Here is a 23,107-nt window from a genome sequence, read left to right on the forward strand (position 1 = left end):
CACCGAGTCAGCCTCTCCGAGGGGAGGGATCTGGGAGGCTGAATTTTTAGACAAGTGTCCCATGCAACTCTCAGCAGCAGCAGCAAGGTGGGAAGAAGGTGTCTTAGGAGACACTGAGAAGGAACCAGCTTTAGACTCAGGGAACTTCCTTTGTTCTCAGGCCCAGGAGGCCTCAGGCTCTCAGACCCCCAAAGCTGAGTCATTTCTTCAGCATTGGTCAGAGACGCTGACTTCTTGTTGGGGACTCTACGCGGGCACATACAACCATCACAAAGTGACATACATCCTTCACGGTTCTCAGGGAAAGGCCTTTTGATTGGCAAAGCAAAACTGCAGTTCGGATGCGTTCCTTAGCAGGAAAACTAGATGTAACTGGCGTGAAAGCAATCAGATACTGAAACTGGACAGAAGGGTGAGAATCTTGTAGCTTGTCACCATGGCTAACAATGCAACGGAGAAAACCCGTAACTAAGCACAAAAATAGCCTGGAGCTCCCAGGGAGAGCTGCCTACTTGAGACAGATTGCATGATGGGTGGCCCCCACTGATGGTCTGAGGTTAGATCCAGGTCACTGAGGGAGATGGGCGGCCTGAATCAGCCATGGGTTCCAGAGGAGGGCTGCTGGAGCGCGCCAGAGTCCGGAGGCCTCATTCTAATTCGGCTTCCATCTGCTCCGTGTCTGAGCACTGGGACTTACTCCTTTCCCATTGGCAAATGGCATTGGCATACTCCACCACCAGCTTATCCATCCATGTCAGTGGCTCAGGGAACAGCACGGAGCCCTCGAAGAAGCCCAGGTGGCCCCCGTGCAGAGGCAGCACAAACATGACGTTCTCCCGTTTCTCTGTAGGGGGAAAGGCAGCAGAAGGACAGCATCCTATTAACTCCAGAACAAGAGAGCAAAGGTGAACAAGCCGGGGAGCCTGGGCATTCCTCGGAGGGTACCGAAGTGGGTATCCAACCATGTGCACGTGCTGTCTTTTCTCAAGTGGACAGGCAAGTCAGCCGGACCTCGTGAGTTTGGTGGATAAAGGGCACCAAAAGGGTTGGGAACCCAGCTCAGTAGGAAAACACTGCCCTAGCAGATGAAACCCCCAGAGTTCAATCTCCAGCACCGCCCGAATAAAGAAGTAACACCCAGTTCATTAGAAGGGGCATCAGCTTCAGAACTCCTTAGAACTCATACTTACAGCTCTGCAGACCCAAGCTGCGCCCTGCCCCCCACATGACTAAGTTAGTTACAACCTTAGGGGTGAAGGAGAGTAAGTCAGGAGCCCACGCTGTGCTGGTGGTACCAGAGTGCCTCAATAGCTTCTGATTGGCTATGCTTCCCAACTTTGTGCGCCTGGATTCCTCAGGGTATCTTGCTGAAATGCAGACCCTGATTAGGCAACTCCAAGGGTGGGAAAGCGCAGAGGACAGGATCACGGCACTCAAGAGTGCCCTTTGTCAGAGAAAAGGAGAGTGTAATGCCATCAATGCTTTCTCATGCCAGGCATCAATCTTCAGGACTAAGGCTTAAGCTACAAGGTGTGTTAAAAGATGCCCCGGCTCCCGGTGCCATGAACTAAATAAATGGCTATCCTGAAAGTCCAGCTTCGGGCCCACATTTAGTTTGGATTCCATGGCTACTGGAGAGGTGTGGAGAAGAGGCAGCCAAGTTCAGTAGGAAATGTTTTTTTGGGGGGAGGGGGGATAGTGGACGAGGCTCTTGTCTCCCTCCCTCCCTCCATTCTTCCTTTCTAGTTGCTATTTTGTACATTTGTGGGACAGCACTAGTCCTGTCAAAGTTATTTTTGATTCAGGAGAGAAGTGCTGTTGCACGTGGCCGAGTGGGCTGTGGTGTGGCGTGCTGGGAGTCCGAGGGAGGCTGGGGGTTGACGGAGATAGCTTCTGTCATGAAACAGGCTCTCACACATGCAGCCTCTCTCCTGAGCAGGACAGAAGCTCTGTAGGGCGGAAGCCCTTCCTCTGCTCCCTTATCTACTCTTGCAGCTGGGGGCCGGGGGGGGGGGGGGGGGGGGGCACAGGGTGAGCTCTTCCTTTAGGCTACTATCTTTACAAGAGGAAATGCAATCACAGAGGACTGGAGATGACACCCCAGGGATCCTAAACTACAATGAGCAGTCGCTGGAACCCAAGCCTTTCCTCCCGTTTCCTCTCTCTGCCTTCCCTGCAGCGCCGACCACAGAATGGACTGAGTCTGCACAGCGTTTCCGTGAGCAACGTTCTCTGCCATTTCAGCTGCTTCTGACCTCCAGGCAGACGGAGGGGCTGTCATCAGAGGAAGCAGAACGGGCTTTGTTTTGTTCTGCTTTAGGGCCAATTTTAGTTCTAAATATCTCTTTGAGCCAGGCTCTCCCATTTAATGGGACAATAGCTCTGAGACAATACTGGTGATGGACATTCTTTCCTGTCTCCTGCACCAGGATGGAAGTCTAGAAGGTTCTACCCAGGGCCCTTTGCAACCTAGGACTGACTATCAGTCGATGAGCTGCCCCTCTCCCAGAGGCTTGAAGTCTCCACGCTGACAGAACAGTGAAAGTGACAACATTTACAGGGGTAGTCTGCTGTGTGGCTGGGGACAGTGGGAAGTGACTCACCTGAGAGAGACTTTGGAATGGTTAGAAGGCTTTCGTGCACCAAGGGGTCATCCGCTGCATTAACCAGCATAAGAGGCACGTATATCTGCAGCAAGAAGGTAAAGTGGAGTTAAACGCCCGCTCCCTACCAGACACGCCTTTGAAGCCAAGGGAAATGCCCACAGCTCCGTTGGTCGGACCGGAGTCTTAGGGGTGCCTCACTGTCACTGGCAGCCAGATGAGGGACAAGTCTGCTGTAAGCGCCACCTGCCAGCAGGTTATACAGGAGCAAAGCTGCCTGTGCCTTAGGAGACCTGTGTGCTCATGGGAGACATGGGAGACAGGGCGTAATGGGTACTTAACCACACAAGTATTTCTGATTATTTTTAGTGTTTCAGATTAGCCACACTTCTCAGAAAAATGACAGTATGAAGATTTCTGTCTGTCTGTCTGTCTGTCTCTCTCTCTGTCTCTCTCTGTCTCTGTCTCTCTCTGTCTCTGTCTCTCTGTCTCTGTCTCTCTGTCTCTGTCTCTCTCTCTCTCTGTCTCTGTCTCTCTCTCTCTCTCTCTATATATATATATATATATCCTTCGGCTTACACTTATAAAAAAGAAAACTGAAGTGCATCCCACTAGAGGGAAAAGGGACCTTTTAGAAGAATCTGAAAGATGCAAATAGGAGTGAGAACTAGCTGTGCACACTCATAATCTCAGAACTTGGGAGGTGGAGGCATAAGAATTCTGAGTTCAAGGCCAGCCTGAGAGATATATACCGATATATCTCTATCTATATTTATGTCAAGCCCCTACTTCAAAAAAGCAAGCATTAGCGCTGTCTCTCAGTGGCACAGCACCGAAGTGGCAGATGGAAGGCCCCAGGTTCAATGCCTATTTCAGCTCCACTGCACAAACAAGCAGGAGTGGCTGGTGGACGTCAGGGAGCTCTTGGCAGGCCTGTGCTCAATATGCACATTAGTAAAGCAGATGAAAAGAGCCTCCTTGTGGTTTAGAGTGGAGACGGGCTGATGGGGGCACTCAGACCATCCCGAGCTGCCATCGAACATACCGAATGGCTGTGCTCTCCTGGAACTCCGGCATGTCAAAGGCCTGGGTGATGACACTGACTCAGGAGAACCCATAACTAAGACAGCCACGGAACCGTGATTCATGACCATCCCCGTGAGCGGAGGATCTGTGGGCCAAACCCACAGGTGGACACTGATAAATGGGGAGCCGTGTGCTGGTGTAGTAAGAGCAATGGTGCATGGCAGAATCAAAGAGACTGGTCTGTGCCGGTTCAGGCAAAAATATGGGAACTGTGTTGGCCACAAACTTAGTAAACATAAGGTTTACTGTAGCTGCTAAAAGAACAAGTCAAAAACCAGTCACCTTTAATTTTTTTATTGTATCAGTTTGTGCATCTGTGTGTGCTCATGCATGTGGGGTCAGAGGACAACCGGGAAGTTACTTTTCTCCTTCCACCATGTGGGCCCTGGGTTTGAACTCAGAACTCCAGGCCTGGAGGCAAGCGCCTTCACCTGCTGAGTCATCTTGCTGGCCTTCTTTTTGTTTTTGAGTTGTGGTCTTTCCATGTAGCTCTGGCTGGCTGGGTACTTGCTATGGACCCCAAGTTGGCATCAAACTCACAGCAATCCCCCTGCCTCAGCTTCTTAAGGACTGGTTATTACAGGTGCATGCTACTTTGCCTATTACATGTTTCAGAAGGCAAGTTCCTTCTCACTTTGATACAAACCTCCACCTAATTTATTCTGTGTTTACCAGGGAGTGGCAGAAATCTGGGAGTTCAGTCCTAGACAGCACGTTAATAAGATACATATGGCCACGAGAAAGGGTCAAGGGCAGAAAGCAAGCCAGATGCATCTCCCATGAAAATCCACACCAGAAAACAGGTGCTTCTACTATTCTACCGTCAAAGGATGTCTAAGGATAAGCTAGATGCTGCAAGCAATTTCTCAGACTTGAGAGAAGTCTGGTCGGGGTGCTGCTCTGGGATTTAGAGTGTGGCAGTCACAGAGAGGAGGCTGGCTCAGCACAAAGTCCGCGTGACCAACTAGAGTGATGCTGAGCAGACTCTGGCTCTGCGTCCATCGGTGAACTTAGGAAGGGTATTTGCTGTACCACGGGCAAAGCTGGCTGTGGTGACACTGATTCTGAGGTGGCTCGCCACTCACCCTGTGCAGGTATCTCATGCAGCTTTCTTCCTCATAATATTCCTTCAGGGAGTTATAGCCATGGAACTTTCTGGAACACAAGCACATACACACACAAAGGCAAAACAACATGTTATAGAATTGAGCTGATGACTCTCTGGTTTCCTCACTAACTCACTGCAGTGGTAGAATCCACACAGGCAGGCAGGCGACTTCACCAGGGTGACTTCACCAGGGTTCTAGCTATTGCACTAAAGTGAATGTGGGAGGCAGAGTGGAGTCAAGAGCATGGGTTTGAGATCTGGATTCCAATCCCGGCTCTGCCACTTTCTGGTTGGGTAATCTCAGGCAAATGCTCAAGTTTCCTGGGCCTTGGCTGTCTCATTGGAAAGTAGACCAAAGACAGGGCCTTCCTTGATGGTGCCGTGAGACTTACGGTAGGGAAGTGCTTATGTGCACCTTGCCTGGAGAAATCTCAGTACCAACTGTTATAATCATCATTGACTGCTGCATCTTTTGAGGCAGCATAAAATTGTTTAAGGGTTCACAGGCATGCATGGACTAGACCTTTGTTTTTGGGAGGGTTACCCTGGAGCCGCTGGAATGAAATGCGCCCGAGTAAGACGTGACAAGCGTGCTTTGAAGTTACCAGTTCTGTCCACGCAAGGAGCAGTACCTGTCACTGACCACCCGAGGATTCACAATACCAGAGAGGCTTGCAGCTCTGCTCAGCTCTGTGCTGAGAGAGGCCTGGAGAATTCAGCTGGGGATCTGATGTCCTGATACCCCAAATTCTACCGCTGGCCAGGAGACCTCTGAACCTCCCTTTCTTTCCTACCTGGGGTGGGGCCCCTAGTCTCTAAAGGTGGACTTTCTGTTTTGATTGAGATCTCTGAGATGTCCTGCCTCCCCCAGAGCTGTGGATCTCTTCCACTTCCAGCCTTCTTAGGTACCTCAGTCTGGAAATGACCCAGAAGGCTCAGGCTAGACCACTAGGGTCTCCTGGTGGGGAAGGAGACTGTACAGAGATCAGATCCAGGATGCGTGAATCTGTCCTCAGTAGTCTCCCCAAAGCATTCCATTCCTCCAGCACCGCTGGTGAGCACTCTGTGAGGATGCTGCCAGAGTGGTTTGATTACAGAACCGCTACCACCCAGTACTACTAATGATGAAGAGCTTTACGAGAATTGAGGGACTTTTCCTTTTGGTCTTCAGTTAAGAAGATGGATGGGAAGTTTATATTAAATTAAAATTAAATTACTTTTCTCTCCTTATTAGACACCACAGTAAGTTATATACTGTACCCTAAGAGGGCTGCTGGGCATCATTTATTTCTGTGGTGGTTTGAATGTAATCGAGCCCCATAATCTCACAGAGTATGGCCTTGTTGGTGGAAGAGTGTCACTGTGGGGGAAGGCTTTGAGGTTTCCTTTACTCAGGATACTGTCCAGTGTGTCAGTCAACTTCCTGTTGCCTGAAAGATGTAGGACTCTCAGCGACTTCTTCAGCACCATGTCTGCCTACATGCTGCCATGCTCCCTACCATGATGATAATGGACTGAACCTCTGAAACTGTAAGCAAGGCACCCCAATTTCCTTATAAGAGTGTTTTCCTTATAATAGTTGCCGTGATCATGGTGCCTCTTCAAAGCAATAAAAACCCCAACTAAGACAATTTCCATCTTTTAGATATATTAGCAATTCCATCATTTCTATTTGCTTTGAGAAGGCAGTAACGGGCACCTTCAAGTTTACCTTGTGTGAAAGGAGTCTCATGAAGAAGAAAAACAGAGCTCTTACGGCCTCAGGCCAATGGCCACTATCCAAGGAGGACCTGCTTGCTTTAGGTATGTCTAAAGGTCTCAAGGGATTGTGAAATGTGAAAGACAGTGACAAGGTCTGAGACCAACTCCACAGGTGAAGTCTCTAACTTCAATCAGAAGGCGCCAGTACCAGCAAAGGTGAGCTCACGTGCCACGAGGCCAGGCAGGGAAAGACTGAATCAGAGAAGTGGGTGGGGATTACGTCTTCCACTCAGAAGCATCTTCACCTCATCCCCACCCCAGAAAGTGGTTCCATGTGTTGTCTGAAATTTACAGGTCTCTTGGTCTACCTTGGGTCATCTGCTTTTGATGGACTCAGCCATCGACGTCTGGATAAGCCTGTTACCATGTACAAAAACTACTTCTTGGGGGCACTGATCTTGCCCGGTGTTGAGGCAGGACATACAGTGTACAGGGACTACTCGGTGGGCACCCCTCACCCTCCAGTTCAAGCTGCCTGTGCCACACGGGATGAATGGCCATAGTCTACCCATTTCCAAGAGCTGAGGATTTTCCTACGGCCTCTTCCTCTAAGCATTAGACTCTTATTGAAATGAAAAGAAGTCCCTGAAGCAAGTGGAGCGGGGCAGTGGCGCTGGGCAGAGCTGACCGGCAGCCTCTGGGGACCTTGGGGGGACCCACCTCATCACATTGTCGTCAATCTGCATCAGGGATGTTGCTGTGTAGAGCCGGCTCAAGTCCGTGTCCTCCAGGCTCTGGGGTTTTTTCACATGGTCTCCAAAAAGAGCTTGTCTAGAACAAGACACAGAAGTGAACAAGGCGATGTAGGAGAAACCACCACAGTGGAGCCTGCTTCCCTGTCCCCTGTCCCCAGGCAGACTAGGAGTGCCAGTCGCCATGGGACCAGAGACATGGTAAATTAGACATACAGCCCTCCAGTTTTTGATTTATTTTGGTTTTTATTTTCCCGGTATTTGGTTTTTATTTTCCCGGGTATTGAATCTAGACTCTTAAGTGTGCTAGGCAAGCACTCTACTGTAAGCTATAGCCCCAGCTCTTATTTTTTATTTCTGTTTTTCAATTAGCCTGGTCCCCTGTTGTCCAGGCTAATTTTTAACCCCCCACAGAACCCTGGACTCCTGAGCCTCCTGCCTTTACCGCCCACATTCATGGATTACAAGCACGTGCTGCCATGCCTGGTTCCTTTGAGCCTTTAGAATACCCAAGATGAGCATGTATAGGAAAACGAACATTAAAGCCCTACTTTCCTTCCAGGGTACCAAGACAAACTGAAGACTAGGTTTCAAGTTGGCTGGCTATTATACAACCTTTAGACAGGGGAGGAAGCCCGGGAAGAGACTTTTGGAAGAGTGACGGACAGCAGGCCAAACACGGGGATTCCGGTTGACACTGACGCTGATGCCGCCAGCTGTTGGCAGGTCCTTGTTCCCTTCCCAGCTGTTTGTGTTGCTTCAGAAGGCAGCTAACCAGCAGCCCCTTCAGCATCTGGCTAAGCCAGCAGCTCTCCACAGTGCTGGCTGAAAAACTGTGTACCGGCACTCTTGCTATCCACAGGCAATTAGTTTGATGATATTCCTCAGATGCTGGATGGTGGTGGCGCACGCCTTTAATCCCAGCACTCAGGAGGCAGAGGCAGGTGGACCTCTGTGAGTCTGAGGCCAGCCTGGTCTAAAGAGTGAATCTGAGGACAGCCAGGGCTACACAGAGAAACTCTAGTCTTGAAAAACAAACAAAACAATAACAACAACAATAAAATAAACAAAAAAGAGGATATTCCTCAGAGTTCCAAACCCATAGATACTCTAAGATTGATATTTTTGGAGGGTGGTGGTGGGATGGAATAGGGTGGGGTCTCTTTGTGTTACCTAGGCTGTTCTCAAACTCCTAGGCTCAAGCAATCTTCCTGCCTCAACTTTTTGAGTAGTTTGAGCACATGACAAGGACATGTGCCACCATACCTGGCTTTAGGATGTGCATGTAACTCTGCCATCTCCTGTATGTTTAACCATCTCTAAATTACTTGTACTACCTAAGACATTGGGAACGGAATGGAAACAGTCACTAGACTTGGCTATACTGTTTAGGGAATGAGTAAGAGGTACACTTGCGGATGTGAGGGTGGTGGGGCTGGCTGGGCCGGTGACCCTTTCATTGCTCACAGCTCCCCGTGTGTCTCTATGGAAGCCGCACGCTTGGTCAAAGAAGACGACTTTCCCTAAACAGAGAACGGTCTTCGGTCAAGGGCACACAAGCAGCCACGCTCCCCTGCTGGAACCCCCAAACAAACACTCAAGAGGAGAACTTGCACACATGCGGCGGCAGACAAAACCTTTGCAGGGCTAATTGTGCTCCCCACCCGCTCTTGTTTGAACGTGTGCATCTGTGGAGACAGAGGCCTGGGTCCACACAGCGGTCATTTCTACTGAGAGGAATGTCCACTGAGGACACGACGATGATGAAGGCAGGGAGGACAATGGGCAGGGTGGACTTCCCTTCCAAGCTGGTGCTCTCAGTCACGCAGCAGAGGGAGGACTGAGTCTGCTTTGAGGGTTGGCGCGACAGTGGGAAACAGTCATGCCAGAAATGCAGTGTTCTGGAATCCATTTATAACCTATCTAAAAGGAGAGCAACATCCTTCCTTAGGACTTACTTTTTCCCAAATAAGGTGGCAAAAGACTGAATTCGTAACCTAAAGTTTCCCTCAGACTTCAGTGAGCTGGCTTTCTCTGGTAAACACACTACCATGGCTTCCCAATTTGTTAGCAATTGCATAATGAACCTTCGGGACTTCTTAGCAGCACTCCCTTTCAGCAAAACAAATCTTCCCTTGGAGGACTCACTGTCCATTCTAGAGGTGCAGACACAAGGACTTTAAACTTGGCATCAGCAATCTAACTTCACCCTGTCTGGCTAGAGAGCCTCGGTAAAGCCCCAGACCCACCGGAATTTCGGCTGGGATGTACCTGGCTCAGCGTGCATGTGACCAACGTTCACATCACAGGCAGTGAGGGTGACTGTTGACTTGGCCACAGCTCAGGGGGCAGAAGTCAACCGACCCGACACAGGACCCGAGGACATGCCTCACATCTCTGTAGTTTGAGGGGCTGTGAGCGCCAGCCTTGCTCAGGAGCCATGTGAGTCCCCCCACGGGGGGGGCTCAGCTTGCCCTGGGGTGTGTGGCTAAGCCAGGCTAGACAATGTTGTTTTAACCACTAGGGTGGAGGGAGGAAATGAAGAGGGGGCACAGGGGTGCGCGCCTGTGGGCCCAGGATGAAGGAGGTGGCAGCCGGATAATTGCTTGAACTTAAGAGTTTAGGGCCAACTTGGTCAACATAGTGAGACCACATCTAAAACATGCCCCCCCCCCAAATCACCCCAAAACAACCAACCAACAAAAAGACCAAGACACTGATCACTTAGAATGCTTTTTTTTTCTTAGGGTGGTGCCAAGTCCAAAGTCTGCTTCTTGAGTGTTGCCTGGGTGCCAGGCTCTAGGGCAGTGCTGTGACCCTTTAATACAGTTCCTCATGTTGTGGTGAGCCCCAACCATAAAATTATTTTAGTTACTATTTCATAACTGTAACTTGGCTACTGTTACGAATCATAATGTAAGTATCTGTGTTTTTCCGGTGGTCGTAGGTGGCCCTTGTGAAAGGGTCACTCTGCCCCCAAAGGGGTCATGACCCACAGGTTGAGAACTGCTTCTCTGGATGGGGGGGAGAGTGTGTGTGTGTGTGTGTGTGTGTGTGTGTGTGTGTGTGTGTCTGTGTGTGAGAAAATATGTCCAGCATACTTGAGGCACAGGACAGACCCAGGGGAAGCCTCAAAAAAGCTGCCTCGTGTGAGAAGGGCAACCTAGGTGGGCCTTAAGGAACGGTGGGTCCAGTGGGCAGACGCTGACGAGGACAGAGGGAGCAGGGGTCTCCACATGCTCCAGTCTAGCTGGAGGGGAAGGGAAGTGCCATGGAGAAGGGAGAGAACAATGGGAATAATTAGAACAAAGCCATGGCTGACATCCGTTGGCCGGCTCCCGCTCCCTCCGCACCGCTCAAAGGGCCCAACCTCGAGCAGGCAGGCCCTGACTCGCTGCTCTGAGCCTCCTGCCATGTGGCTGAAGTTGAGACTGGCCAAGACCCAGTCTTGAGGCCCTCCTCAGAAGCATCCTGAGGAGGAAGGCCACTTAAACAGTGGCAGGCCACCTCAGGGCTGCTCTGATTGGGTAAGGAAGAGCTTCCTTGTCTCGTCTTAGCGGGAGTTACCAAGGTATCTCCTGAGGCAGAAGAGAAGGTGGTGTACCTGTGAGACAGGATGATCTTCTTCATGTTGTCGGCCATGAGGAAGTTGTAGAATCGGCGGCACTGGTCCCACTGCATGAAGGTCTCCTGGGCCCTGGAAGAAGCAGAGCAAATGCTACAGGCCAGGACTGCCATGAGGGGCCGTGGGGACAGTGCATGTGGGCTTGCGCCCCTGTGCTAGAGCTCAGCCTCGATGTGCAGCATCACACCCCTGGGGAGAAGCCACAAAGCCCTCTGGAGATGACCCCGCGGGAAGCCTCCAGGGCCGGAAAAGCATGGCTGGCTGTTGGTAGCAGGCCTGACCCCCTCCTGGCCTGCGGAGAATCTGCTCCGACTGCTTCAATAAATAACCTGGGAGCACAAAGGTGCGTGTGAACACAGAACAGAAGCCGAAGCTTCGAGGGGAGAAGGACACACTTCCTGAGAGGCCGCTACCATGTCTGGGACTTCCCTGCACTGTGCGGGCAGAAACGCAAGCAGCGTCATCACAGGCGAGTCACGCCGTCAGAGAGAGGACACTGAACCGTGCCTAATGCCACAGCCTGTGGCTCCTCCACTCGGCTCCTCCTCTCCTGACCTTCAACCCCTGCTGCTGCAGCTCTGAGAGTCACGTCAGGGTTTTCTCTTGATCCCATTCCTTTCTCCCCTGGCTGAGAACCTGACTGAGGGGCATTCCTGCTTTCATTAGTACCTACCTCAGAGAAGAGGGTAAGGAGGGGAGGGGAGTCCTGGCCACAATGTTACTGTCAGCAGTGCAGAGGATTGTTTAGGTTCAATAATGCGGGTGCTGCTTAGTCAAAGTCCCTGGAGTTCACAAGAATCTAGGGCCCAGGGAAGGTGAGGACAAGGATGCCGGACCAGTGAGCCACATGCTTCTTAAGGATGGAAGTGCCTGCCCAGGATCTAGGTGAGCCACGGAAGAGAGTGGTGGTTGAGTGAGCCACGTGAAACTGTGGCACACGGGGTACCAAGACAGACTGCAAGTGTCACAGAGGGACAGTGTACAGGAGACTCCGAAGGAGCAAGAGAGGGTGCTGGAGTCTCAGGCAGCCTTGTGCGGACAAGTGGAGCGCTCACACGGAGAACCTAATTCACGTGAGTACAGAGAATCCCAGAGGAGGGGCTGCTGGGTAGCTCAGTGGACAACGGCTCTTGCTGCTAAGTGACGAACTGAGTTCAACCCACACGGTAGAAGGGGAGACCTGATCCCCAAAACTGTCCTCTGACCAGGCACGATGGCACACACCTTTAATTCCAGCACTCAGAGGAGGCAGAGGCCAGCAGAACTATGTGAGTTTGAGACTAGCCTGGTCTAGATAGCAAGTTTTAAGCTAGCCATGGCTGCATACAGAGACCGTGCAAACAACCAAATTGTTCTCTGACCTCTACATGTGTGTTGTGGCATGAATACATACCCAGCCCCAACAACCAACCAACCAACCAACCAAATGTAATTACAGAGAAGATCCCAGAGGTATCACTAAGATCACATGAGGTGAACAGGACCCTGTGATGGGGACCGTGTGGCTACTCAAAACCCCTAGAGGAAAAACTTGCAAAGTGCATTTGTGAGAGCTGCCTGTCAGACGCAAGAAATGAGTTTTACACTTTGGATGTCAGTCCGGGTGCAGATGAGCCTTCCTGCTCCACCTGCCCAGCTGCCTTCCAGGGATGAAAAGGCTCCTGCCACCTTAAGCATCTGCAGGAAGAGGAGGTCACACTGGCTTCAAGTATGGAACTTTCCTTCCTTCCCTCAGCCACGGCTGTGAGCCCCAGGCAGCACCAGCTCACAGGGGACAATGTGCTTCTCTGGCCGGCCACAAGAGTCCATGTGGAGGACTGCAGGATCTTGGCCAAATGTCAATCACGCTCTAGAGAATCAACCTACCTCTTCCTCTCCTTACTGTATGAGGCTGATGTGATAACAGGCAATTGTGTGTCTGGAGCTCTTAGAGATCTCAGGGAAGAGCACTTCGCGATCCTAGGTTCCTACTTTATTTACTCACTCTGCATATTTGAATACCTTCCTTTGCTAACTGTGCTGCTCACCAGCAGATGGCGCTATTGTCACAAAATGCAGGGAAACTTGTTTATTGAGAAGCCAGGAGGAGAGGAGAGGGAGGAGGGGAAGAAAAGGACAAATTTGTCACACGCTTCCTATTTATAAAACCCAGTGCTCTCTGAACACGAGGCTAGCATTCACAGCAAGCTGCCTGAAGGGGATCTAGGGGCTCCTAACACCAAAGATGACAGACAGGGTCCTGAACACTGGACCAGCTGTCAGGTGGAAGCAGGGACGGCCCCTCATCTCCTGGCCCTGCTCCCTCAGATCCGGGGAAAGGCTGTCCCCTCATTATTTTTTCTTATCCAAGTGACTGAGCAGGATGGATTCTGGCTAGCTCTAGTTCTATGTGGCCATGAACTGGGAGTTGGATAGTTCTCATGGAGCCCAGATAAAGGGAGCATGTATGCCTTTCAGCCACCTACTGAAGGCTCCCACAGGACGAGAGGCTAACCTAGTCCAAAATGCCAGAGCTAGAGGCTGTTCAGGTCACCAAAGCCAACGACTGCTTCACACGGAAACATCTATGCAGTGGGTCTAGAAGGCAGGTTCCTGGGCTCCATCAAATGAACACTTCTAGATGTAGGCTCACCACCCCGAACGTATTTCTACATGGTCCCCTCAAGTGAGTTTTTTCAACCCTTTCTTATTATTACTGTGTGTGTATGTGACATGTGTAGGTGCACATGCCATGGCATGCACACGGGGGTCAGTGGACAACTCTAGGGCATTGATTTTGGCCGGTTCTGGCTTATGTGGGTTTTGGTGACCAAACCTAGGTCATCAGACTTCTCCAGCAAATGTGTTTACACACTGGGCCACTTTGCCAGTCACTCCAGTGATTCTCAATGAACTGAGACAGCTTGTAGTTCATCAGACTGGCCTTTGTGGTCTCCTGATCTAAGCCACCCTCCTCATTTTCCAGGGAACAGAAACATGATGCTGCTGACAATTAAACTCTGTGGCCAGGCATTGTTCTGAGTACTCCACACACATGAACTCATCCCGAAGAGTCTCCAGGCAGGAAACCAAGGCCTGAGGTACACATCAGCTCCCTAGGCCAGCTTCTCGGGCTAGGATGCTGAGAGATGAATCCTTCAGTGAGGACACTTAGATGACTTCCACAAGTCCCTTCAGACACTAGCTGAGACTCAACGCTCCTTCGGGATGGAGGGATCTAGGGTCACAAGGCCCAGGGGTCAGGTACTGTTGTTTCCTGTGTTCTTTCGTTAACCTGTAGTTCTGCCATATTCCTGAAATTCAGACACAATCTGAGACTCCCTAGGGCAGCTATTACAGAGGCTTTGGTGATCCAGTTCCAGCTCTGATCCTAAAATACCGTGATGCATCTCAGGCTTAACAAGTCTGCTGGGATGACTCTGGTGTAGGACATGGAAGCAGATCCAGTTGAGTCTAAGAGTTGGAAACTTCTGCTCACTCCGCAAGGTGTTGTTCCCTGGACCTGGTCTGGTATTTTAGGTTAGCTCAATAAACAAGTACTGTCAACTGAAGGACTCAGTGGAAGGTGTGTGTGTGTGTGTGTGTGTGTGTGTGTGTGAAAGAGAGACAGAGACAGAGAGACAGAGACAGAGAGACAGAGACAGAGACAGAGAGACAGAGACAGAGACAGAGAGATGCCGATGACTCACCTCAGCGCGCTGTACCCCTGGCACACACTGACACAGCACAGGACTTTTTCCTGGTTTGCTTGCGTCTCCCCCAGGTATTTGCACACGATGTTGCCGCCCAGGCTGAAGCCCACGACGACCAGCTGGGTCTGGGGATATGTCTTCTTGATGTAGTTCACCATGGCTCCAAATTCCCACGTACAGCCTGAGGGCAAAAGGTGAGGTCAGCCGATTACTTCAGATGCAACCAACACTGAAGAAAATGCAAGCTAGAGCGTTGCTAACGGTGCCGACACACTGAAAGAGTGAGACACACTGCACATATGTTAAGAAAGAACAGCCAGGCAGACGGATACCGCTTTTCGGCTACATGGCAGGCACTCCTCATTAGCGAAAACTGGGCATTAGTAGCGGTTGTGAGCAGATGTACGCATATCAATAGATTTACAATGCTCTTTTAAAGGTGGGCCATGATTTACCAGTCTAGGTGCTCTTGGGCATCCCAATAGATCTTCAGGGTGAGTGTAAGCACCTATGTTCATGCACAGATAGGAACACAAGCAAGAATTAAGTCCTTCAGGGACTGATCGGCTTCTTAGCTACAGATTGGGGTGGTATACCCATGTGTACAATGATTCATGATGGTGAGAACCCAAAGGATGTTATTTACAGGATCTTCTTGTCAACTCTGGGGAGGGAAAGGAGATGAACTCCAGTCCAGAGGGGCACCTGGGATGCTCTGTGGGGTTCAGCCAAATGTTCTTGGTGACATAAGGTGCCAAGGGAGGCCAACTCATTCAGAAGCACTCAGAGGGGCCGTGTGAATGGAGAGGGTGTCGGGCCTGGTCTGCCCAGGAGGAATGATCTCAGCTGCTGTCCTCTGGGAAGCCGTCAGACCCAAGCTATGCCTCTAGAGCTTTACTAAGAGAAAGAGGCTGTGGACATTTATAGGTAAAGGACTTAGCATGTTCTTCTAAAGGGCTAAAGCCAGAAATTGAGTAAAGCCTAGCTGAGAAATTATTGGAGGCTAGTAGAAGCACAGAGCACACACGCCAGTCTGGAAAAGTGGATTCACAGTGGGAATGGGAGCCGCTGCCCTGCCACGGGCACAGAGGTTTGATTCCCCTAAAAGGCCCAACAGTAGCTTCCAGAATTGGCAAGCTGTGGGGGGCAACACTTACAGAGCCTAGAACAACTCCCTTCCATCTGTCTGTGCTGTTTGACACAAACTGGAGTCATTTGGGAAGAGGGAACCTTCATTAAGATGATGCCTCCACCAGACTGGGCTGTAGGCAAGTCTGAGGGGCATTTTTTTTGGGGGGGGGGACTAATGATTGATGTGTGTGTGTGGGGGAGTCCAACCCACTATGGTTGGTGCTGGGCAGTTGTACAAAAACCAAGGTGAGTGAGCCATGAAGAGCAAGCCAATAAAGGCAGCCCTTCATGGTCTCTGCCTCAGTTCCTGCATTGAGGTTCCTGTTTTGAGTTCCTGTCTTGACTTCCCCCAGTGATGTGACCTGGCAGTTAGAAGAGGAAATAAACCCTTTCCTTCCCTAAGTTGCTTTTGGCATGGAGTTTAACAACAGCAACAGAAACAGTTTAAGGCACATCTACTGTTTTCATCTTTTTCCTTGAGGTGTGTGTGTGTGGGGTCTCATGTATCCTAGCTTGCCATCAGAATGTCTGGTGATGGGACCTAAAGGGCATGGATGCTCTTTGGAGGGTCCCCTAGATAGTCTACGTGTACCAGTAGGCCTAATAACCATTTCTCTAATGAAGAAGGAATTTGTCTAAGCATTATGGCTCGCTCCTGTCACCTCAGCATTGGGGAGGCTGAGGCAGGTTTGTAGTCCAGCTGAGGAAACAGAGCAAGACTTTGTCTCGAAAGAGAAAAAATAAAACAAAGCAGGCCTAATGGTTACACCTTTGTAACCCAGCACCCTAGGAGCATGCATACATGTGTGTATGTTGAAGCAGGATTGCTTGAAGTAGAGGACAGCCTGGGCTATCTAGTGATTTCCAGGCTATCCTGGACTGCAGAGCAAGACCTTGTCTCACAAAACAAACAAACAACAAAGTGACCCGCTCTGAACTATATGAGAAAGGACTTTTTGTTTATTTGTTTTTCAAGACAGGGTTTCTCTGTACAACCCTGGCTGTCCTGGAACTCGCTCTGTAGACCAGGCAGGCTTTGAACTCAGAGATCTGCCTGCCTCTGCCTCCCAAGTGCTGGTATTAAGGGCGTGCATCAAACTTCCCAGCAATAAAGGATTTTTTTGAGGTATGCTCTTGTCTTCTGGGTGACCTCAATCCGTATTTCCTTCCCTTTCTACGTGCAGTAAGCAACCTGCACAGAAGGGGGCGCTGCGCAGCGTTTTAGAATCATCTAAAGTCAAGCAATTTTCCACATTTCCCTAAAGCAAGGTTTTCCCGGGAGGCCAGTTCCAGGTCGCCATAACCAGACACTCCCTGAGGAGCCTCCCCACCTGACAAGAACAAACAGCTTTCCCTTTCCTTTTTCTGTCCCACTCCCTTTCTACCTAGCCCAGGCTGGCCTGGAATTCACTAGGCAGCCCAAGCTAAGCTATCTTCAACTTGTGACAATCCTCCTGCCTCAGTCTCCCATGTGCTGCTATTATAGGTATGAGCCGCCACACCCAGCTTCAAAATCAAACTTTAAATATGCACAGTTGCTTTGTGGTAATGCTCCTCTGTGAAGAGGGAATTAGAAAGCCTGCCTGAAGTTAATTATCACAGCAAAGGGCTGGGGTCCTGCTCAGCAGCAGACGTGCCTGTTTGGCAAGTATGTGGCTTAGGTTTGATTCCCCAGGACTGAAAAAACAAATTAACATCTCTGCAAGAGCGATGCGCTGTCACAGTGAATGGCAGTGTGGTCCACTGCGTGGGAACTTGCTCCAAATGCTTGTTCTTGGGCTCTTGCCCCAAACCTACTAACCCAGGAGCTCCAGAGGCAGGATTACACAGAGAGCTTCAGGCTTCTAACTCAGCTCCTCCTTCAGAGGGCCTGAGGAAATGGGCGGAGTCTCCATTCCCAGCCTGATGTCAGGTGATGCTGACATTGCTGGTCCAGGGGTCCACTGGAGAACTACCATCCTGGCTGATAGGGAAGGGGGATGAAAGCCTCAACACTGTTTCTTTTGTTTTTAAAAGGACAGTGTAGAAAGATGCTCCATGATATTCATAGGCAAGAAAATTTGAATTAAAATAACAAATAGCATTTTTTTTTTCTTCTGTTGGAATCAGAAAAGATCATCAAATTTGCCAATATCCAGACTGGGGAGGTTGCAGGCAACAGGCTTGCAGGTATGTTCACTGTGAATGAGTGCATGGTGGTGCGTGGTGGTGCATGGTGGAACGGAGACCTTGGAATGCATCGTGGTAACATTATTAATGCTTTTGTGGCTGGAGAGATGGCTCAACGGTTAAGTGGACTTGCCGCTCCTGCAGAGAACCCAGGTTCAGTTCCCAGCACTCATCTGGCAGCTCACGACCCTCCGTAACTCCAGTTTCAGGGGATCTGATGTCCTCTTCTGGCCTCTGAGGACCATGCATGTACAAGGTGCACAGACATGCATGCAGGCAAACACCCAAACACACTGGAGTGGTCTGAATCAGAAATGTTGCCCATAGTCTTGCATTTGAACACATGATCCCCAGTTGGTGGTACTGCTTGCAGGTGTTTAGGAGGTGTGGCCTTGTCACTGGAGGCAGGCTTTGAAAGTTTAAAGGCTCATGCTTTGTGCTTATAGTTCAGGATGTGAGCTTCCAACATGCTGCTAGCTATCATGCCAGTCTGCTGCCTTTGTCCCACCATCATGGACACTAACTCTCTAGAATCAGAAGCCCAAATAGACTCTCCTATAAATTGCCTTGGTCGTAGCATTTTATCATGGCAACAGAAAAGCAACCAATACACACACAATTTTTTTTTTTAAGTCCTTAAGCCAGGTATGGTGGCATAAACCCGAAATCCTAGCACTTGGGAGGTGGATGCCGATGGCGTGGGAGCGACGGGGAGGGAGGGTCAGGAGTCTAAGGTTATCATTGGCCACATAGCATGTTCCAGGCCAGCTTGGGCTACATGAGACCATATCTCGAAAACCAGGAAAGGTCTAATTCTTTGAATCATTGACACCAAGGACAGAAGGACTGTGAATTAAGGGCCAGTCTGGGTTACATAGTTAGACCCTGTCTCAAATAAGAATAACAACAACAAAAAACCCACAGTGTTTGGTCTAGCAATTCCATTTCTGGGAACTTTATGCTGCAAATACAATTGTATGTGTGTGCAAAGATCTATGTACATGGATGTTCCTGGCAACTGCTGTTTGTAGCTGTGAAGACCTTGGAACAACCCCACTTCCATGAGTACTAGAGTAGCAGGCAGGGTACATGAAGCATGTACTGCTGTGAAAGAGAAAGATGATGAAGGATCTGACCTGCTGGGTGAATGACAATCCATCTTCCAGAGGAACCAAAACAAGGGAGGGAGCAGGAAAGGGCGCCATCCCACATGTGTGCTTAGGTCTAAACGGGAAATATATGTGTGCACATATCTAATCGAGTATTTGTGAAAAACGGTGGCAGATACCAACGGGAGAACTGTGGGTCTCATGTCTAATAAAAACAACCTAGCTCGTTCAAATCTCCAGCCAAATAAAGATCCCCAAGGCCAGTTTCAACTATGTTACAGAGACCCGACACATTAGTAATACGACAGCAGTCTATGCTGGGGACATTATTTGCATAAGGAATGGTTCTAAGGGGATTTCTTTCTTTCTTTCTTCTTCTTCTTTTTTTTTTAACACCGTTAAATGTAAAAATCCTTACTTCTCTACCATTTCTTTGGATTTCTGCCTAATATCAGCCTTGGCTAATTACTCCTATCTTTACGCCGTGGTCTAACGTTGAGGGAGCTGCTATTAGATTATAAACTCTATAGATGTCCTTGATCTTGCTCCCCGATGCATCTGTGAGCCTGACGCTTACAGGATGCTTAGTTGGCATAACTCAAGCAAAGAGACGGCAGAGGGGAGGCACACTCTGCTGCTGGCTTTCTGTCTGGATCACACAGATGAAGAAACAGGACTGAGGCAACTTGTCCTCCCCCCCACACGGTGAGTGAGGGGGGGGTGCTAGCCTGAGGGGGGGTGCTGGCCTGGGTGGGGATGAGTGGGTGTGCTGGCCTGGGTGGGGATGTTGGCCTGGGTGGGGGTGCTGGCCTGAGTGGGGGTGCTGGCCTGGGTGGGGATGAGTGGGGTTGGGGGGGTGCTGGCCTGGGTGGGGGTGCTGGCCTGAGGGGGGGTGCTGGCCTGGGTGGGGATGCTGGCCTTTGGTACTTGCATCTGAACGCCAAGCCTGAGTCTTCCGCCCTGTATCACAAACTACAGAGGCAATAGTACTGCAGGGGGTACTGTTCAATTATTAAAGACTTTCTGTCTTCCCTCCTGACCCCTCTTGCAGTGCTTCGATTCCAACCTAATTATTTGAGACCTGGAGCAGTCACAAAACTTGGATTTGCTACACAACTAAGGAACAGTTACAGCTAATGGTGCAGGCTCTTTGGAACCTGCATTTCATTAAATCGAAACACATTTGATCTGGATAAAAGCCAGCTCTGCCCGGTGCTGGATAAGCTGTTGGTTGTCTATGGAGAGCAGCCACCTATCCTAGGCAAGGGAAGGGTAGTCACGGTGTGTCTGCCTAGTGCCAAGACTGCCCTCCTCATGGCGCTGGGGACTCCTGATGATCTTAGGCCCACCCTGGCTTCTTTCGCTAAACACTATAGTAATCTGTATGTCCATAGTGGGGGTTTAGTGAGGTTCTATGTATTTGATCCTCCTGAGATTAGCACCAATAACAAGATTAGACATCTAATCTCACTGCAGCTTTCAAAGACAAGATGACATACGAGCCACTAGCCTGGCTCTAGAGGGATGAGTCACACAAGACGACAGGACAGTATTGGGAAGAGAATGGGCAAAAAGCTGTTACCCTTTCTTCAAGCCTCTCCCCCCATGGAAAGACAAAGCAGAGACTTTCTGAAAGCTGCTATTTCAAAGGCTATTCCTGGGTCAGGGATGTAGCTGAGTGGGTACAGTGCTTGTCTAGCACACAGGAAGCCCGGGGCTTGATCCACAGCACCACAAAATTGGGTGAGGTGGTACAAGACTATAATCCTAACACTTGGGAGGTGGAGGTAGAAGGGTCAGATGTTCAAGGTTATCCTTGGCAACACAGTGAGTCTCAGGCCAGCCTGGACTACACCAGACCCTATCTCAAAAAACAACCCAAAAGCCAAAGCCATATCCCCAAATGACATGAACATGACTAAGCAGGCTAAAATATACGAAGCCAGAGACAGGGTGTTTCTGTGCGTGCAGCAGCTGAGTCATTCTGTATGCTCTATGCCAGGCATGGGCCTGGCATTTGGTAGGTATGGCACAGGATGTGACATAAGAACAAAGTCTGAATCATGCTCAACAAAAGCACACACACTGGGCACACACTGGCCAGCATCATGAGTGTCTGTCCCACTAAGTTTAACAACATGGCTCGCTGACAGCAGGTGGTTGGGGCCCAGCAACTCCTGTCACTTTCGTAGTAAAGGTACATGAGTCATTTCTTAAAGCCAAGGGGAAGCCACCCAGGATGAGTCACCAGGAAGAAAACAGCCGCAGAAGAGAAGTTAGCTTGCCTTATCTCAGAAAGAAACTGAGTACTTCCAGCTTCATCTGTCCTGGAAATGCTTTCTTATGGCCGAAGGCTTACACACCGGGATCTTACACACCGAGATCTTACACACCGGGATCTTACACACCGCGATCTCACCAGAACCTCACAGCGCTTTGCACCTGTCCTGAAGCACATGGGTCCTGCTCCTCAGCATCTGTCCCCTAAGATGATTGAGCTTTGGCCATATCACTGCCTTCTCTTCTTCCTCCTTCCTCATCTCCCCCTGTCCATCTCCCTTCCCTTGGTGTCCACTGCCAGTATAAGAAAGCTTGACTCCTTTTTTTTGTTGTTGTTGTTTATTTTCAAGATGGTTTTTCTCTGTGTATCCCTGGCTGTCCTGGATCTCGCTCTGTAGACCAGGCTGGCCTCAAACTCACAGATCCACCTGCCTCTGCCTCCCAGTGCTGGGATTAAAGGCGTGGGCCATCAACACCCCAAGGCTTGACTTGTTAAACAGAGGCAACACAATTCACATTGTCACTCTGGAATCAACACAATCCCTACCTGGGCCTGCGACAGAGAAAATGGCAGCTATATGACAAGGTCACAGAAACATTTAGGTTGACGAACTAATCAAATCCTGTAAGATGGACTCAACAATGGAAACAAAATAGAAATTTCTTAAAACTTACTGTCTGGAACAAGGTTGTAGTTCAGGGGCAGGACATGTGCAAAGCCCAAAGTTTGAGCCCCACTATTATAAAAAGAAAAGGAAAAGGGCTGGATGGCTCAGTAGTTAAAGCACTTGTTGCTCTTCCGGAGGACCCTGGTTCAATTGCAAGCACCCACATAGTGGTTCACAATCATCCATAACTCCAACTCCAGGGGTTCAATGTTCTTTTCTGAACTTTACAAGCACCAGACATGCATGTGGTACATATACATACATCCAGGCAAAATACTCATATATATAAAATAAACCTGAAAAAAATAAAAAAGAAAAAGAAAGAAAGCAAAGGAAGGCAAACAGACATAACTGCTGGGTGTGGTGGACACCTGCAATCTCATCACTTGGGAGGTGAGGCAGGAGAATGAGGAGTTCAAGGCTATCCTTGTCTACAAAGCAAGTTTGAGGTCAGCCTGGGCTACACAAGACCCTGTCTCATAAACCCAAAGGAAGGGAAAGGTAAATTTACTGTAAATAATTGACTGTCTGAAGTTCTTCACCACAGGTATCCTGGACTATGGGTGATCTCTGTGGATGCCACAAGTCAGGTGGTGCAGAATCCCGCTCTGTCTGTGAGTCTGGAAGCATGTCTGATGTTCTGATATCGATATTGGTAAGAACTCCCTTGACTTTCCAAAGTGTCCCAATATGGTTACTTTAGGGAAAGGGCCTTTCTCCCTTCGAAGATTGGTACTGCCCTTTAGGCACGTCAAGGTTTTCTGGTTTTCTCTCGAAGGCTCCAATCTACATTAAGAACCAGCAAACGAATAATCCTACAGTAGACTCAAGAGGACGCTGAAGTGTTCTTCTCCAAGGAAGAGAACACGACAGAGTGATGTGGCCAGTTCAGGCACCTTCCCCCAGCATGACACCATGCCAGGAGGTAAAGAGTTTAGGAAACAAGGGGAAGTCCACTTCACTATTTAAACTAAAGCATTTAAACCGTTTGCGCCCATTTTCAATGTCAAAATGCCCAGTGTGGTGTTTCAGGTAAAGAAGGGTGCTAAGTTCTTAGGAGATTCACACTCCCAAGGAACCCAGTCACCTCATGGGGCCAAAGCCAGGTTAGTTTTGTTCCTTTTGTCTGATTTAGAAGAGACTTTAAAATGCATCTATCATTTCTATCTTTGACTCAAGATCC

At 49.6% G+C, this 23,107-nt stretch overlaps 1 protein-coding gene across 1 annotated transcript in view; it reads right to left on the reverse strand.

Annotated features, from left to right (window-relative positions):
- Positions 1–401: 401 nt before the first annotated feature.
- The window catches only part of Abhd2 (abhydrolase domain containing 2, acylglycerol lipase), a 92,324-nt gene continuing 69,618 nt past the window's right edge, over positions 402–23,107 (reverse strand). Inside the window, exons 6-11 of the mRNA XM_059272769.1 lie at positions 14,565–14,748; positions 10,855–10,947; positions 7,219–7,329; positions 4,775–4,844; positions 2,604–2,688; positions 402–844 (exon numbers count right to left, since the gene is read on the reverse strand). Of these exons, the coding sequence (XP_059128752.1) occupies positions 648–844; positions 2,604–2,688; positions 4,775–4,844; positions 7,219–7,329; positions 10,855–10,947; positions 14,565–14,748 (740 nt within the window). The 3' untranslated portion in view covers positions 402–647. The remainder of the gene's footprint in view (positions 845–2,603; positions 2,689–4,774; positions 4,845–7,218; positions 7,330–10,854; positions 10,948–14,564; positions 14,749–23,107) is intronic.

Source organism: Peromyscus eremicus, chromosome 1, assembly GCF_949786415.1.
Source record: "Peromyscus eremicus chromosome 1, PerEre_H2_v1, whole genome shotgun sequence".
NCBI classification, from domain to species: domain Eukaryota; kingdom Metazoa; phylum Chordata; class Mammalia; order Rodentia; family Cricetidae; genus Peromyscus; species Peromyscus eremicus.